At 44.4% G+C, this 17,433-nt stretch overlaps 1 protein-coding gene across 1 annotated transcript in view; it reads left to right on the top strand.

The window, feature by feature from the left end:
* The window catches only part of LOC149282531 (E3 ubiquitin-protein ligase HUWE1-like), a 32,522-nt gene extending 15,405 nt beyond the window's left edge, over window positions 1–17,117 (top strand). The window contains 37 exon segments of the mRNA XM_089498103.1: window positions 7–218; window positions 364–546; window positions 716–888; window positions 1,349–1,491; window positions 1,768–1,828; window positions 1,894–2,007; window positions 2,250–2,383; window positions 2,648–2,816; window positions 3,220–3,448; window positions 3,575–3,753; window positions 4,260–4,349; window positions 4,657–4,811; window positions 4,967–5,012; window positions 5,623–5,901; window positions 6,108–6,357; window positions 6,555–6,688; window positions 6,777–6,994; window positions 7,102–7,390; window positions 7,744–7,846; window positions 8,351–8,892; window positions 9,219–9,728; window positions 9,875–9,984; window positions 10,171–10,327; window positions 10,417–10,549; window positions 10,667–10,869; window positions 11,346–11,473; window positions 11,853–11,934; window positions 12,023–12,178; window positions 12,270–12,515; window positions 12,636–12,753; window positions 14,277–14,417; window positions 14,577–14,855; window positions 15,044–15,149; window positions 15,315–15,432; window positions 15,533–15,714; window positions 16,670–16,860; window positions 17,015–17,117. Coding sequence (XP_089354229.1) covers window positions 7–218; window positions 364–546; window positions 716–888; window positions 1,349–1,491; window positions 1,768–1,828; window positions 1,894–2,007; window positions 2,250–2,383; window positions 2,648–2,816; window positions 3,220–3,448; window positions 3,575–3,753; window positions 4,260–4,349; window positions 4,657–4,811; window positions 4,967–5,012; window positions 5,623–5,901; window positions 6,108–6,357; window positions 6,555–6,688; window positions 6,777–6,994; window positions 7,102–7,390; window positions 7,744–7,846; window positions 8,351–8,892; window positions 9,219–9,728; window positions 9,875–9,984; window positions 10,171–10,327; window positions 10,417–10,549; window positions 10,667–10,869; window positions 11,346–11,473; window positions 11,853–11,934; window positions 12,023–12,178; window positions 12,270–12,515; window positions 12,636–12,753; window positions 14,277–14,417; window positions 14,577–14,855; window positions 15,044–15,149; window positions 15,315–15,432; window positions 15,533–15,714; window positions 16,670–16,860; window positions 17,015–17,117 — 6,666 coding nt within the window.
* Window positions 17,118–17,433: the final 316 nt, after the last annotated feature.

Raw genomic sequence — 17,433 nt, 5'->3', positions numbered from 1 at the left:
TGGTAGGATTGTAGTGTGCTGGCTTTTGTTTTGGACCACCTCTTGCCACACACACAAAATGCAGAAGACAAGGACACTCCAGCTCTGGCGCGCCTTTTCCTTGCTAGCCTTGCTGCTGCTGGAAGTGGGACTGATGCCCAGGTGGCGCTTGTTAATGAGGTCAAAGCGGCCCTTGGTCGAGCATTAGCTATGGCAGAAAGCACAGAAAAACATGCCAGGTAGGAAGCGTGGCGTGTTTTTTAGATTCTGTGTATGGCCTTTGAGTCTTGTAGAGTACTAGAATAAAGTCTATGGCTCATTAACATAGTGCCGCAGAAAGTAGTGCGTTTAAGGGGCTAGACCTTCTGTCATTTTGTCTTCCAGGTTACAGGCAGTAATGTGTATTATAAGCACCATCATGGAGTCCTGCCCATCGACCTCCAGCTTCTATAGCAGTGCAACAACCAAAACGCAACACAATGGAATGAACAACATCATCCGACTGTTTCTAAAGAAGGGCCTTGTCAGCGACTTGGCTCGGGTACCTCACAGCCTTGATCTCTCCAGGTGAACAACTTAACGTTTAAGTGTGTTAAGGCTGTTTAATGCAGTTGGGTTGCTTTAATGCAGTTAAATGCACTTGAGGGCAGGGACACGGTTAAACAGTCTGTGAAGACCCTGGGTTGTCCTGCATCTTTGTTGTGCATAAAACTGTTTTTTTCTGTTGTTCTTGCAGCCCAAATATGGCCAACACTGTAAATGCAGCCCTTAAACCTCTAGAGACTTTGTCTCGGATTGTCAACCAGCCTAGCAGCCTGTTTGGTAGTAAAGGAGCATCAGGAAAGAATAAATCAGAACAGGACACCCATGGAGCCTCCAGAGACCCCAACAGTAACCAACCAGACACAGGTATGGTAATCATTGTATGTACTCTTCACGGGTAGACAGAACTGCACCGGCTGCATCCACCGCCAGCAACTGTGCCCCATAAATCTCTGCTGCTGGTTTATGGTTTGTCTTCATAACGTGTGCGTTCTATCTGGTAGCAAATGTAATTACTTAAATGTATTTGATGGAGTCATGAGCCAGTGGGTAGGTGCCACAAGCTGCCTTAAAATTTGTGTTGAGCAAAGGTAAAGTTACATCAATAGAGGTAGATCTATCAATGACCAGCTAAAAATGACATGGTTCATATAACACAAAGCAATGGTTTTGAGAGCCGTGTTTGCCTTCTTTGAGCTCAATTTGAGCTTAAACTGACGTTATGTTGGAAACTACCCAAGAGACGCCTTAATTCCCTATCTTTGTGTGCAAGTTACATGCCCTGATTTGCTTTCTTCATTACTTTATTCCTTACCATTTGATGTAGGTGAAACGGGAGCAGAGGCTCAAGAGGAGGATCCAGATGTATCCCAGGCTGAAGTAACTGATGGAGACATGGATGGAGAGACGGAGTCTGATACTGTAGTTATTGCAGGGCAGCCAGAAGTCCTCACCAACCAGGCAATGCAGGTAACTATATATATATATATATATATATATATATATATATATAAACGATCAGACTTTAGTTATTAAGGGGCTTTAGAAATTGTTGAAATCACAAAAAAAACTGCAGCCATTTGAAAAAAAAAAATGTGAAAAATGTATTTGATGCTTGTGATGGTTAAATGCCAAAGCTTCAGTGCAAGTAATGACAGTGATCTTTTTGGAGTGAAGAAAGTGACTAAAGTTGTTGGTATAATTACTGTTTGGAGTCCTTTGTTTGATACACTCCTTTCTTGATAGGTGAAAAATGAGCTTGAAGATTTGATAGATGAGCTTCTAGATCGTGATGGAGCTGCAGGTAAGTACCGTTTCCAATCTTCTTGTAGCACGTTTAGAAAAATGTACGTTACAAAAAATGTATGCCTCATTTGCTGCATTTAGTGAGCAGAGTTGGCGAAGATGAATCGCAAGAGGATGTGTTAATGGATGAGGCTCCGACTAACCTTAGTCAAGCGTCTACCCTCCAGGCAAACAGAGAAGGTGAGTGGTCAGATGGACGATTAAATAAGTCTCATGGTAGTATGTAGGTTTGTATTTTACGGGCAATTTATAGCCAAAAAGCGGCTTCCCAGCTGTTGAGCAGTAATGGCTGTTTCTCCCTCACAGAATGCAAGAATGTATTACAGTTCTCCATGAGAACATGTAAACTAACGAGCAGCTTTGTCAAGGTGATTAGATATTAGTTTGTTGGATTAATGGGACCTTCTGTGTCATTTGTGCAGATTCTATGAACATCCTTGATCCAGAGGATGAGGAGGAGCACACGCAAGAGGAAGACAGCAGTGGCAGCAATGAGGATGAAGATGACAGCCAAGAAGAGGAGGAGGAGGAAGAAGAGGAAGATGAAGATGACCAGGTATTAGTAAAAGATGGAGTTCTGTGGCAATGCCTACCAATGTAAGATTCTCCATGTTTCATGGAGACGAGGACGTCTTTGCTTGAAAATCTAGTTCTGTTTCAGACAGAGAATAGCTTTGTGAAACATCTCGCTAAGAACATTTTCTGAAATATCCTTTAAACCATGCATATGTATATTAAATATAAAGAAAATCAAGCTTGACTGTTCTGTAAATGAACCCATTGCATCTCCTGAGGATACTGACCAATATGCTTCCTGCAGGATGATGAGGAAGGTGAAGAAGGAGACGAGGATGATGACGACGACTGCTCAGAGATGGAGCTGGATGAGGATTACCCAGACATGAATGCTTCCCCACTTGTGCGCTTTGAACGTTTTGACCGAGAGGACGACCTCATAATTGAGTTTGACAATATGTTTTCCAGCGCAAGTAAGATTCTTGGTCATGCAGAAGTCTGAAATAGCATTTCCACGTAGAGAACATTGTTTTTTGGAATCATTCAGTCAGCAAGGCATAAAAATGTATAGGTTCTAAACGTCCGCACCAAGAGTGCTGCATTTTGGATCTTTTCAGATAAGCACATGTGGCTTTCTCTGGTAGCATATTGTTAAATCATGTTGGCTGTGCTTTGAAAGCCTTAATTTTTGCCTTCATGCCTGTGATATAAGATGTATTTTCAAGTCTATATAGCCCTTAATACCTTACCTTGATGCTTTCTGGTCAAAGTGTAGCAGAAGCAATGGACGGGCTGACTTTATAGGTGTCCAACAAGGGAGGGAGATTTTGGGCATCAGTTTGAGAAGTTTTTCTAAAGTGTTCTCAATTCCTGCAGCCGACATCCCTCCATCTCCTGGTAACATCCCCGCCACGCACCCTCTCATGGTGCGCCACGCAGACCACAGTGCTCTCACTCTTGGTGCAGGGACGTCGACTACTCGCCTAGCACAGGGAATCGGTAGAAATCAGCGGACTCTTCGGCAGCTCACAACCAACACCGGCCACACTATACATGTTCACTGTCCTGGCAACAGGCAACCAAACCCACCCTTAATATTGCAGAGGTAAGTTGTTGAAGTCTAAAAAGAGTTGGTAGTAGGTTTGCTGGAATTTAATGAGGGGTCTCTTCGGATTTCTTAGGTAAGAGTAGTAAGTTGGTAATGGTAACACTGCTTCATGCTTCCTTTAAGGTTGCTGGGTCCCTCGGCCGCCGCTGATATCTTGCAGCTGAGTAGTAGCCTTCCTCTTCAGAGCCGAGGCCGGGCGCGTCTCCTTGTAGGAAATGATGATGTCCACATCATAGCTCGATCTGATGATGAACTTCTGGATGATTTCTTTCATGATCAGAGCACAGCCACCAGCCAGGCTGGTAAGTGACAACAGTAATCAAGCACAGCAGTGTTTCTGGTTTTCATTTTGTGGGCTCTTGAGATTTGGGACATTAAAGGGGCTATGAATAGTTCTTAGACTCATTTTTTGTCCCAACGTTCCCTCTATGGTGTCGGGTGTTCTAAAAGATATGAATTAGTCTGCCTTTTACTGGTCTCTCATCTGTACTTTGTGCCACTGACTCTGCAATCATATTACAATTCCTCAGCTTACACTAATATATATATATATATATATATATATATAATTACACCTAATATAATATATCTCTATCCCCACCACATCTGCAGTTCCAGACCAGTTTTATATTCACGGCTTATGAGGTCCCTTTTGAATCACTTTTGACCTTTTACATGAATCTCTGTATACAATAGCTTTCAGGCTTTGATTTGCATTTTTAGTGATGCATGAAGTATGTGTCCATATCTTGGGCTAATGTTCCAGTAATAAATACAGTTCTAAGTAATAAATACTGCTTTGTTACAGGTACTCTCTCCAGTATTCCTACTGCATTGACTCGCTGGACGGAAGAATGTAAGGTCCTAGATGCTGAAAGCATGCATGACTGCGTGGCAGGTGAGAAGCCCTCGGTGCGATGAACGTAATTCATCCTAGAGCAAACTATTTCATCAGGTTCAGAAACAGACAAGCACATCAGTTTACCAACGCCATGTTTGTTGTAGGACTCTGCTATATCCAGTTCAGAGTTTCACATGTACTTAGTTCGTAAATGGATGAAAATAAATTTTTCCTTTACATTTTACAATTTTGACAAATTTTTCCAAATTGCTCAATCACTTATGGGCTTGTTTTCAGTGACATCTCTTGCGTAAGCCATATTCGTTAAAATGTTTAGAGATCCTTGTGTGTTTTTGTTTCTCAGTTGTAAAAGTCCCAATAATAAACCATTTGGAGGCTTTGCGTGACGAAGAACTCGAGGAGCGACGTGAAAAGCGGCGCAAGCAAATGGCAGAAGAAGATGCCAAGATGGCAGATAAAGCTAAAGAAGAGAAGGAATCGAAAGACCCGAACTCACAGGTCTGTCCCGATTTTGAACTTTTTCTTGTGTATGTAGTGAGCCAACCTTCAGCAAAAGATCCTAGGTTTTTGTGATTTGAATTACTGCATGAACATTTTGTGACTTTGAGCAGCATAGCACCGGTTTAATTAATCCTTGTTCTTAATCTTCCCAGGCTTCCAATTCCAAGCGAAGCATGCCTTTCGAGTTGAGCCTTACAGGTATTTATCGCTTATAGTGCAGCATTTTCTGCCTCGGTCTCCTTCACAGGTCAGTCGAGTGGATTCTGTGATGCTTCAGGCTGAGGTAGTAGATTGTATAGTTTTGGGGTCACACCCGATCTAGGAGATAACTATACAGTTTACTGTCTTTCCTGCGGTATCTGTTACCAGCCCCAGCAAGGACGAGGCCTCTTAATGTATATATCTGGACCTGCTTGGACTTTTAGATTTTGTGCCAATTTCTTGGCTTTTCTGTACATATGTTCATTTGTTTCCCTTTTGTGGTTTTGAAATCTTTTTGGCAGATAAATACCTTTTAGAGAATCCTTTTCCATTACCTGCCCTCTTCAGGGTGAGGTAGTAAGTTGTATTGTTGTAAGGGGGTAGATATTTTGCCACCGTTTTGGAGATAACTATACAGCTTACTGCCTTCCTTGTGGTGTGGCTTTTCCATAAGCCTTGTTTAATGTCTTTAGTTGCTTTATTTGTCATTGTGTTATTATTTAAGATGGGTTTCTGTGTTTTGATCCTCAAGGAATTCTTGACTCGCACACCCTCCAACCTGCAATACAACCCACCAGTAATTGGCCTCTGTTTATGTCCACCATAGAGCAAGATGGAACTGGACACCCTGAGAATTTCCCCACTGCTCCTTCTTCTGCAGAAGGAACACCAACAAGTCCAGAGCTGGTTCCTTTGGATCCTTCTATGCGTGCTCTTCCTCCGGAGGCTTCCTTGGCAGAAATGCCACAGAGTTTGCAGACGGAGTCCGGTGCCGATGAAGTTGGACAGTTGTTAATGCCAACAGAACAAGAGCCGTCGGCACCAGGAAGACCCAGTGCGGAGGGGGATGCGACTCAGATGGAACTGTCTCCAGCACCCACCATCAGTCAGTATTATATCATGCAGGGAAATGGTTCGGTCTTATACGATGAAAATTCAGCATTTTCTAAAATCATGCATGGAACATATTAAATGTAAAATATATTTGTTGTGCGTAATTAGTTTTTTTTTCTTTTTAAGACTAAAGCTTTCTTTATGTATGAACAATCTAAATGGCCAAGTCACTGAAAAAATATCTCCATTCCTTGTTAGCCTCCTTGTCACCTGAACGAGCAGAGGATTCAGATGCCCTGACTGCAGTGAGCAGCCAGCTGGAGGGCTCACCCATGGATACTGGTAGCCTCGCCTCTGGACCTCTAGAGGAAGGTGTTGGGGAAGCATCTGGGGTTGTTAATCAAGAACAGCCGTTGGTCAGCAGTAGTGTCGCAGTTGGTCAACAGGTTGTGGAGCCACCAAGTCAATCCAGCAGCCAGACATCGGTGTCCCAACACAGTGAGGAGAGGTACGTCACGCCGTGGGGCACGGGGAACTGACCTGCTGTAACCCAATTCCCTGAAGCGGCTTGATGCTGCTCAGGACAATGAGTTAGTGGATAGTTATGTTTGGAAGCACAACAGCAATGGCTACTTCTAGTTCACTTTCTGAAATTAGCTGACCGATTTTAAGTCTTCTCTTGGTCATTGTTTTTTTTTTCTCCAGTTCTTCGGGTGCTCCCTCCTCTGATTTGCCCTCCGTCAGAGATTCTAGCATGTCCTTGTTGGCAACAGATTCCAGTGGAATCCTTGAAGAAGCCCTGCCGTCCACGAGTAGCGAAGATGATGATCCGCTCGCAGGTAATTCTCTTGCACAATCGGCCATCAAATGATATGGTAATGTTCCCTGAGCACCATGCTATAGTCCCATATGTATTTATTGGTTCAGGTATCAATCTCCCCGAAGGAGTGGACCCATCCTTCCTTGCAGCTCTTCCAGAAGATATACGCAGAGAGGTGCTTCAGAACCAGCTGGGCATCCGACCGCCAGCTCGGGCACCACCTACTGCTGTGCCGGTCATCCCACCACCTGTGGTCGGCAGTGCTGGTGTCACAGAGGTCAGCCCAGAGTTCTTGGCAGCTTTACCACCTGCCATACAGGAAGAGGTACGGTTCAAACGAACAGGCACACACACTGGGAAATGCATTTCTTTCCTCTATATCCATGAGTTAACGCTTGTCCCCATTAATTGGCCATTTCTACCGGTCCTTAGGTGCTTGCCCAACAGAGAGCAGAGCAGCAGAGGCGCGAACTTGCTCAGAGCACTACTTCTGACAACCCCATGGACCCCATGACCTTCATTCAAACCTTGCCATCCGACCTGCGCCGCAGTGTTCTTGAGGATATGGAGGACAGCGTTCTAGCAGTAATGCCCCCTGACATTGCGGCTGAAGCTCAGGCTTTGCGCAGAGAACGAGAGGCAAGACAAAGACAGCTAATGCATGAGAGACTGTTTGGTCACAGCAGCACGTCTGCCCTGTCGGCCATACTCAGGAGCCCAGGTATCTGCAACATGATATGCATTGCTAATAGAATCTAGCCTTGGAAATATGGCTAATGTTCTACCTGGTTAGCTTGATTTTCATCTTTATTCAGTTTCACATCTGGCTATATTTTTTTCCAATGTTGTAGTGTTTTTAGGACTCATACTTCAGTTTGATTTAGTTGTGAAGTCTGTTATGTTTGAAGACTTTGGTAGGATTTGCCTTTGGGCCAGTATGTGTGCCAGATGGCTACTTTTAGATGAGTAATAAATGTATTACACCAACAAAAGCGTAATCCTGTATCTCACAAGAAAAAAATAGAAGATATTAAACCACAACATGCCTTGTTTCTGTGTTAAATGTATTTTAAGCTTTCACAAGCCGTCTGAGTGGGAATAGAGGAGTCCAATACACACGTCTGGCTGTGCAGAGAGGAAGCACCTTTCAGATGGGTGGTAGCAGCACCCACACCAGGTATGCTTAAATCTGTTGTATTCATTTAACTTCATAGACTGTAGGATGAATGCAGGACACTCCATTCATCTCTGAAAGTCTATATCTCATTGCAAAGCTGGGGTTTACAGACCATGAAATAAGACGGCTTTAAAGGAGCATTCTAGCCCATGTTACATGTATAGACTCCAGTGCTTTTTTACTGCATGCAGATCTATAAGGATACGTTAGCTGTTACTTTACATCTTTTCCTATCGTGGCCTCAACTAAAGTCTACCATACATGCGATTGGCTGTTGCTACGCATTTAAAAAAATTATGAACTAGGCTCATCATTTAAAAAATAATAATAATAATAAAAAAAAAATTGTAGCTACAAATGAGGATAAAAAGCAAAAAAAAAAAAAGGCCCACCACTCGTTAGATCTGTGTGAATTCTAGATGTCTTAGTCCGTTGAAGTAATTTGTCGTCTGCTGATAACTGTGAAGGTTTTTTGAATTTAATGAAACAAGTCTCTCTCGTCAGGCCGGCCGGCAGCAATGTGGACAGCCTGTTGCGACTGCGAGGACGCCTGTTGCTTGATCACGAGACCCTCTCTTGTCTTCTCGTCTTGTTGTTCGTGGATGAGCCCAAGCTGAACACCAGTCGGCTGCATCGCGTCCTGCGCAACCTCTGTTACCACGCGCAGACCCGTAACTGGGTAATTCGCAGTCTACTGTCAATCCTGCAACGCAGCAGCGAGAGTGAACTCTGCATAGAAAGTCCCAAGACTCCCATCGGAGGCCCCGATAAGAGAGGGACTGTCAAGTCCTGCTCTTCCAGCCACGACAGCCGCCCGTTAGAATTGATGCACAGGGTGGATTCCAAGAACTCCAACCAGCTTTCCTGGCTCTCTGTGTCCATGGATGCCGCTCTTGGCTGTCGCACCAATATCTTCCAAATCCAGAGGTCCCTGGGGCGCAAGCACACTGAGAAGCATGCTGCCTGTGGCTCCACGGTCCACATACACCCACAAACTGCGCCGGTGGTTTGCAGGCATGTGTTGGATACGCTTATCCAGTTGGCCAAGGTAAGGCTTAGAACTTTCTATGGAAGATTTACTAGTTGTAAAGATTTTAATATAGGCTGCCATAGTTCTAGCTAATACCATCCTTTTTTTTCGTTAATGATTAAAACGGTGCCATTTGTTTATCATGTACCTTTCAGTTCTTTCTATTTTGCGGCTTTGTGTATATAAGTCTGTACGTTTTCACTTTGCCGTACTGGAGGCTTGTGTGCGGTCACAACGTCAACAAGGAGTAGAAAGGGATGTAGTTATATTAAGGATATTTAGCAGACATGGTTATGTAGCTACGTGCCGCTTTCTTCATTGACCTCAATCTCTTACCCCCTTAAGTGTTCCCCAGCCATTTTACACAGCAGCGCGCCAAAGAGTGCAGTGCAGAGAGCAGTGATGGCAGGGAGAGGAAGGTCACCTGCAGCCCCTGCCTTCCACCGTCGGGTGCTACTGGGTCAAACAACAGCTCCACGGATTTCTGGGACTTGTTGGTCAAATTGGACAATATGAATGTGAGCCGTAAAGGGAAAACCTCTGTAAAGTCTGTGCCCGTGAGCTCGGGGGCAGAGGGCGAGAGTTCGCAGTGCAGCCTGGAAGCTTCGCCTCTTGGACAGCTCATGAATATGTTGTCGCATCCTGTTATCCGACGCAGCTCGTTACTCACGGAAAAGTTGCTTCGTCTCCTTTCCCTCATCTCCATTGCCCTGCCTGATAATAAGGTGCCGGAAGTCAATCAAGCAAATGCAACCACTCCCGTGCCTGCCCCCACCCCTGCTGCCGCTTCACTACCTGTGCCTGTACCAGCAGTGACCGTGCCGTTGGCAGTCGCCACAAGTGTGGTGTCCAGTAAGTACTTCAGTCATGCCCTGTATTATAACGCACCAAACCTTGGATGGTCTGTTCAACCTTAAAAAATTATTTTTAATTATAAACCCTATCCCGTAAAAGCCTCTATTTTTATACTAAATCTTTTTTTTTTTTTTTTTTTAAAGCAGTTACAAAAAGCAGCAAATCTCCAGCTAAATCCAGCGACGCCAGTGGTGTCCCAGAAAAGATGGCGGCATCAGGCCTAACTGAGAAACAGCTGCAGCTTTCTGTTGAGGTAAGCGATTGGAATGATCAAATTTCCCATATTTGGGCAAATTAAAAAAATGAGTCTTCACAGCCAATATTTTATAGGTCTGTGGGTGGCTGCATGTTGCAGTGCATGGTTAGGCGACCCTGTCTTTCATGGCACGTGCACGTGCTAACCAGATGTATAGGTTCATGCAGAACGTCTCCTTCCCAGGTGCTGACATCCCATTCATGTTCAGAGGAAGGCTTGGAGGATGCCGCAAACGTTTTACTACAACTCTCGCGGGGTGATGCCGGCACGAGGGACACCGTGCTGAAACTGCTCCTTAGCGGAGCCCACCACTTGGGATACACTCTGTGCAAACAGATAGGTGAGATGATCTGAAATACCCCACGCTTTCACGGCCTGCACACATTTTGCTTTTTTTCTCAAACTGAATGTTGCTGGTTTGCTATCCAGGTACCCTTTTGGCGGAACTGCGCGAGTATAACTTGGAGCAGCAGAGACGTATTCAGTGTGAGGCCCTTTCTCCGGATGGAATGCCGGAAGAACAACCCCAGAACACCAAAGCAAAGGGCAAAATGCAGAGCAGGTGAGTATTGCGGTCCTGAATCATTGGGCGCGTGCTTTATCCGGAAACCCGTTACACATTAGGACAGTAGTCAATCTAAAATGTTAGGTCTCTCCCCGCCCCGTCTTTGCGCTCCAGGTTTGACATCGCGGAAAACGTGGTGATCGTGGCATCCCAGAAGCGCCCACTAGATGGCAGGGAGCTACAGTTGCCCTCCATGTCCATGCTGACTTCAAAGACTTCCACGCAAAAGTTCTTCCTGAGAGTCCTGCAGGTCATCATCCAACTCCGAGACGACACACGCCGAGCTAACAAGAAGGCAAAGCAGACCAGCCGACTAGGTGGGAAAGCTGCATGTCTGACGCAAGGGATCAGAAAAAGTGGGATGAGCAAGGGCAACTTTTGTTGGGTTACCATAGGGATCATAGAAGACAAGTGGTTTTTGAATGATGCCTTTTATTGGCTAACTGAGTAAATATAGATTGCAAGCTTTCAAGACCTCTCAGGTCCCTTCATCAGGCATTTTATACAAAAATGTGGAAAACCTCATCCAGTTTTTTCATAGTGTAATTGGTCTAATAACTCAAGCTGCAACTATGGGCCGAGCTTTTTCATAAAGCATTCCGGAGTAGTTGAGGGGTTATAAGAAGCCTATAATGTGTTACCAAACCTTAAAGGTCATGAAAAACTGTGTATTGTAACAGTGGGCACGTTTACTCTGTTTTGCTGGAAAGTAGGTGTTTGTAGAGGTGTCTCTCACGCACCTGGCGGATTAATATAGAAGGCACTGCATGACCTCTCCGCTCTTCTCTTGCAGGGGCTGCCAGTCTGGCCTCGGCTAGCAGCATCCAGGCAGCTGTGCAGCAGCTGGAGGCCGAGGCTGATGCCATTATACAAATGGTACGTGAGGGTCAAAGGGCACGAAGACAGCTGCAAACTGCAACGGTTAGCATGATGACTGGCTGGCAGAACATCGATCCTTTAGTTTGTTTCTCCCTCCTTTTAATTTGAACGCTGTTATTCATCCCTTAATCTACCCCACCTTTTTCCTGCCTCTTGGTTTGTCGCCATCTTTATGTACACGTGAGACTTGTCCTTGTCACGCTTATCCCTAGCTTGCCCTATGCACTTTCTTCCAAGCTTAGCAGAAGCAGGTTAGTACACGGCTTCTGGCGATGTGAGATGTTCCTCTTGTGGGATGCATGTGATCAGTTGCCGCTTATTCTTGTGCGCCGCTTATTCTTGTGCGCCTCATCTCTCCTGATTTTATGTGGCTAGGCTTGCTGTCCTCGTCAGCCAAGTGATCAGTCTTTATTTTGTTCAGGCGGAGGGTTCGGCTCGCAGAGAAGAGTCTCCAATGGATGTGGACCAGCCCTCTCCGGCCACACAGGACACGCAGTCAGTTGGTCAGTGCGCGGTCAGGGACAAACCATGTTTACTTGTTCAGGGTGTAACAGGTAGTCGATGTAATGTAACCTTGTGTGCTTGTTTTAGCTTCTGAAGGCTCTCAGGCTGCAGAGAAGAAAGAGGAAGAGCGGCTGCCAGAGTTACCGCTGCTGAGTGAACAGCTCAGCCTTGATGAGTTGTGGGACATGCTGGGAGAGTGCCTGAAAGAGCTGGAGGAGTCTCATGACCAGCATGCTGTTCTGGGTAACCAAAGCTACGCAGCTCACTCTCTTCGATTTCTCTTCCATGGAATGAGTCTTCATTGTTCATGTTCTTGGTTTTTCTCCTTCTGTAGTCCTCCAACCAGCAGTAGAAGCCTTTTTCCTTGTCCATGCAACAGAAAGGGAAAGCAAGCCTCCAGTACGAGACACGAGGGAGAGCCAGCTAGCTCACATTAAAGATGAGCCACCTCCATTGTCCCCGGCCCCGCTTATGCCTGCAACCCCTTCTTCCTTGGACCCCTTTTTTTCTCGGGAACCTTCATCTATGCACATCTCATCCAGCCTGCCTCCTGACACACAGAAGTTTCTGCGCTTTGCAGGTAAGAACCTTAAGTTTTATGTACTTGGTAGAAAAGGTAGAAGGTTATTAGATGTTATTTGAGACTTAAAGCCAAATACCTTTTATACTGATCTAACGTTATTTTTTTATTTATTTAAAGAGACCCGTCGCACTGTGTTAAACCAGATCCTACGACAGTCTACCACCCACCTTGCCGATGGTCCCTTTGCTGTTCTGGTGGACTATATCAGAGTTTTGGACTTTGATGTGAAACGCAAGTAAGTATATCGTACCTTGGGTTTTAAGAATACTAGCAAGAAGTGTCTTACGCGCTTTAAAGTAGGGCTGCAACAACTAATCGATAAAATCGATGATAATCGATAATGAAATTCGTTGGCAACGAATTTCATTATCGATTAGTTGAATCGATTTTTATTGATTATAAAATGAGGGTTTTTTCAGAGCAAATGCTCTGAAAAATACCCCTCGCGTTATAATCCGTTAGTGTGACTCACAGGAGCCACAGCAGCAGTTGCTACTTACAGTTCCTCCCTGCAGTCACTGCCGATTGGCCTGCCCACTTCCTTTTTCCAGTCCCTCCCTGCAATCGCTGCTGGAGAAAGAAAGGGGCGGGGCCAATCGGCAGTGACTGCAGGGAAGAAAGGGGCGGAGCCAAACGACCGATTGGCTCCGCCCATTTCCTTAGCATCGCCATGGCTGTGACACTCATCTAACTGTGAGTATAAAATTAATATTTGGGCTGCTGAAAGTTAGGGGAGGTGGGGGTTAATTTAGGGGCAGTTATAGTTAATGGGGTGTTTAGGGTTAACTTAGGGGCAGTTATAGTTAATGGGGTGTTTAGGGTTAACTTAGGGGCAGTTATAGTTAATGGGGTGTTTAGGGTTAACTTAGGGGCAGTTATAGTTAATGGGGTGTTTAGGGTTAATTTAGGGGCAGTTATAGTTAATGGGGTGTTTAGGGTTAATTTAGGGGCAGTGGTGATTGATGGGGTGTTTAGGGTTAATTTAGGGGCAGTTATAGTTAATGGGTTAATTTAGGGGCAGTTGTGGTTGATGGGGTCTTCAGGGTTAATTTAGGGGCAGTTTTGGTTAATGGGGTCTTCTCTTCAGGATTAATTTAATGCTGAGGACTGAGGGTTAATTTCATTAATTTAATAAAGTTAACTTAAGGTGCAGTTAGAGGTAAAGGGGGGCAAACTGAGGGGAATCTAAATCCTGGGGGCAGTGAAGATTAATCCTGTATTTATTTATAAAAGTATTGTCTGTGAACGAGTCTGCAAATCCTATGAGGGCACTATGAGATATCAGGGGGGTATACGGCATACCTGAGGAGGACGGAGTGACATATCTGGGGGTATAAGGCATATAGGGTATATAAGGGAGGGCAGTGTGGCATGTCGGGGAGGGCAGTGTGGCAATCCTGGGCTCAAATATGCATAACTGGGGGGCAGGTTGGGGAAATAAAAACAAGAAAAAAAATTTATTCTGCCGTTTGTTTTTAACATCCTATGTTACTTTATTAAATAATTTAAAATAAATGAAAAATTATTTTTTTTTATCCGATTAATCGAAAAAATAATCGGCCAACTAATCGATTATGAAAATAATCGTTAGTTGCAGCCCTACTTTAAAGTTGTATTTATTTGTAAATATGCCACATTTATGCAATTCATTATTACACCTGCTACATTGATGTGATATATAAATAGTGAGCTTTAGTGTTTGATTTGATAATTGTGGAAGCTTAAGCTGCTACAAGATGTTTCTGCTTCCCTGCACAGATATTTCCGCCAGGAGCTTGAGCGTCTCGATGAAGGGCTGCGCAAAGAAGACATGGCTGTTCATGTACGACGCGACCATGTGTTTGAAGACTCGTACAGAGAACTTCACCGAAAATCTCCTGAAGAAATGAAGAACAGATTGTAAGTGTCCTAGTGTGAAAATGGGGATTTCTGTTGTGGGACGTGGTTGATAACCATCATCTAATGCGGTGGTGACCCTTAGTAGGGAGCTTTTATCTTTCATTTGCCGTTTATATTCTAATGGACACTGCAGCAAAGTTTCCTCTTTACTCTTTGTAGGTACATAGTGTTTGAAGGTGAGGAAGGTCAGGATGCCGGTGGGCTGCTCCGGGAATGGGAATCCAGAGAGATGTTCAATCCCATGTATGCACTGTTCCGCACATCTCCTGGTGACCGTGTCACTTACACCATCAACCCTTCATCGCACTGTAACCCCAACCACCTCAGCTACTTCAAGTTTGTGGGTCGTATTGTGGCTAAAGCAGTATATGACAATAGACTGCTGGAGTGTTACTTCACGTGGTCCTTCTACAAGCACATCCTTGGCAAGTCTGTCCGGTAAGTTTGACCATCTGCACATAACTCGCATTGTGCATTAGTGTGTCTGGTGGGTTAGGATGGGTCCGCCAAGCAGCTTTTTAAACGGACTGTGGCATTAAAATTAAAAGTGGAGTATCGTCCCTCAAACGCATCGTAGCGGAGAGTTCTATTTGAATGTGATCTACAGTTCTGTGTCTTTGGTCCAGGTACACAGACATGGAAAGTGAAGATTACCATTTCTACCAAGGTCTTGTCTACTTGCTCGAGAATGATGTCTCCACACTGGGATATGACTTGACGTTTAGCACCGAGGTAAGCGCGCATGCAGATAAAGATGCAATGGTGGGAAGTGTCGCTTCAACAGCTATCTGCACTGGTCTTTAAAATGATTTTCAACCGTGTGAGATCCTTTTTTCTGTCCTCACATTCTGCGCTGATTGTGTCCCTTTTTGGTGTTTTTTTGCTCCGTTTGTCCAGGTTCAAGAGTTTGGAGTATGTGAAGTTCGTGATCTGAAGCCTAATGGGGCAAACATTCTAGTAACTGAAGATAACAAGAAGGAATACGTTCACCTTGTGTGCCAGATGAAGATGACAGGTACATCAATGGCTTTGTGCTTCCTGGTGATTGTTTAAGCTTGATGCTTTCTCCGCTGCTTGTTTTTGTAATCGGCTTGGGCAATGTCTTTCTGCGTCAGGTGCCATTCGCAAGCAGCTGGCCGCTTTCCTGGAAGGATTCTATGAGATCATTCCCAAACGTCTTATCTCCATCTTCACGGAGCAGGAACTGGAGCTACTTATTTCCGGCCTGCCCACAATAGACATTGACGATCTGAAATCCAATACAGAGTATCACAAGTACCAGTCCAACTCCATCCAGGTAAGAACTGAGTTCCAGTGATTGAGATATGTTTGACAAATTAACTATTTTTGTATTCATGATTGGTCTGGGAAATTAATTTAAAGCTCCCTTAGTAAGCAGCATGTTGCCTTAGTTATGGTCCGCTTAAAGGGACAGTATCACTGACACCCCTATGATAATAAAAGCATAATAAAGTACTCTGAGTAACCCTAACCCTCTGAGTACTTTTTTATACATTCTTCCAACGAGGGGATGATAAACCTACCTGACACAGATTGCTGCTTAGGCTGTCGGTGGCAGTACAGAACTAGAGACTTTCTGTCTGTCGTATTCAGTGTTCCCTCTAAGCCGTGCGCTTGTGCGCGCGCACATAGCTTTTTAAGAGAGCGCACACGTCCAAAAATTGTGCGTACAAAAGTATATAAAAAGAAAAAAATTATATATTTTTTGAAACTTTATGCGGCACAGATATTGTGCGCACAAAATTTTTGCTCTGTGAAAATTTTTGCACAAGAGAAATTTTCTGCGCACGCCAACCAAGAAAAATTAGATGGAACATTGATCGTATTCACTAGTCATATGTCCGAGGTCTTTCCCTAACACCAGTAATGCAAGTTTTCATACTGCTTTGGAAACACAAGCCTTTATTAATCTGTGCCGATTTGTTGAAATTCTGCCATAAATCAGCAACGACTCTTTAGTTTAATGCTCTTCCGCTTTCAGTACTTTAGTATCTTCCTGAAGGTTAGTCAAGCCAGGAAACCACCTGAAGTCTTTAAAGTCAGGTTCATCTGAACTTGCCGTTATCTTGAGCCAATCTTATCGCCAGGGATGTGGAAGTGACCCAAATTACTGTCGATGCTCAATCCTGGCTGCTATTAAAACTGGTTCTAGATGTTCGAAGCTTTTCCTCTCGTGTATTTTATGGTACGGTTGTAAATGTCAAACTATTCTGTGCTGTCTTCTCTCACAGATTCAGTGGTTTTGGAGAGCGCTGCGCTCCTTCGACCAGGCTGACCGGGCCAAGTTCCTTCAGTTTGTAACTGGAACCTCTAAAGTTCCCCTGCAGGGCTTCGCTGCTCTAGAAGGAATGAACGGCATCCAGAAATTCCAAATACACCGGGATGATCGATCTACAGATAGACTGCCTTCTGCCCATACTTGGTAAGAGAAAAATGAGGGACTACTCATCTGTATTCTAGAATGTCCGTGGGTGACTCTGTAATCGTATACATTATTCATTTTGACCCCTCTCTTAGAGGACTTTTCACGATATATGTTGTACGTCTGGCTTTAAATTATCCATATTTTCTTACAGTTTCAACCAGCTGGACCTCCCAGCGTACGAAAGCTATGAAAAGTTACGTCACATGCTGCTGTTGGCCATCCAGGAGTGCTCAGAAGGATTTGGCCTGGCTTAGGACGCCCTTACCGTGCATTCTTTTCTATTACTGGACTTTAGTGAGAGAAAAAAAAATTCAAGCCATGCATCAATCTTGCTCACCCTGCTGGCACCACGAAGAGGAACTTGCCTTCTGAAGATGCCGCCTGTCTCAGATCCCTTCCGATGGTGAACTTGTTGCGCTGAGATTTGGGAAAAATAATAATAAAAAAAAAATTTCTAAAAATGCCGCTCTGAAGGACACGGAGAACGGAGAGAAGCAGGGGGGAAATTATATATAAGTATATAAATATATATTTTTTTCTGTTTTGCTTTTCAGTTTGCTTAAGGATGAG

This window comes from Sceloporus occidentalis, unplaced genomic scaffold (genome assembly GCF_023333645.1).
Source record: "Sceloporus occidentalis isolate IW3139 unplaced genomic scaffold, rSceOcc1.0.p SCAF_113, whole genome shotgun sequence".
Lineage (NCBI taxonomy): Eukaryota > Metazoa > Chordata > Lepidosauria > Squamata > Phrynosomatidae > Sceloporus > Sceloporus occidentalis.
The sequence above is the reverse complement of the archived record's forward strand: the minus strand, read 5'-3'. Positions and strand labels throughout refer to the sequence as shown.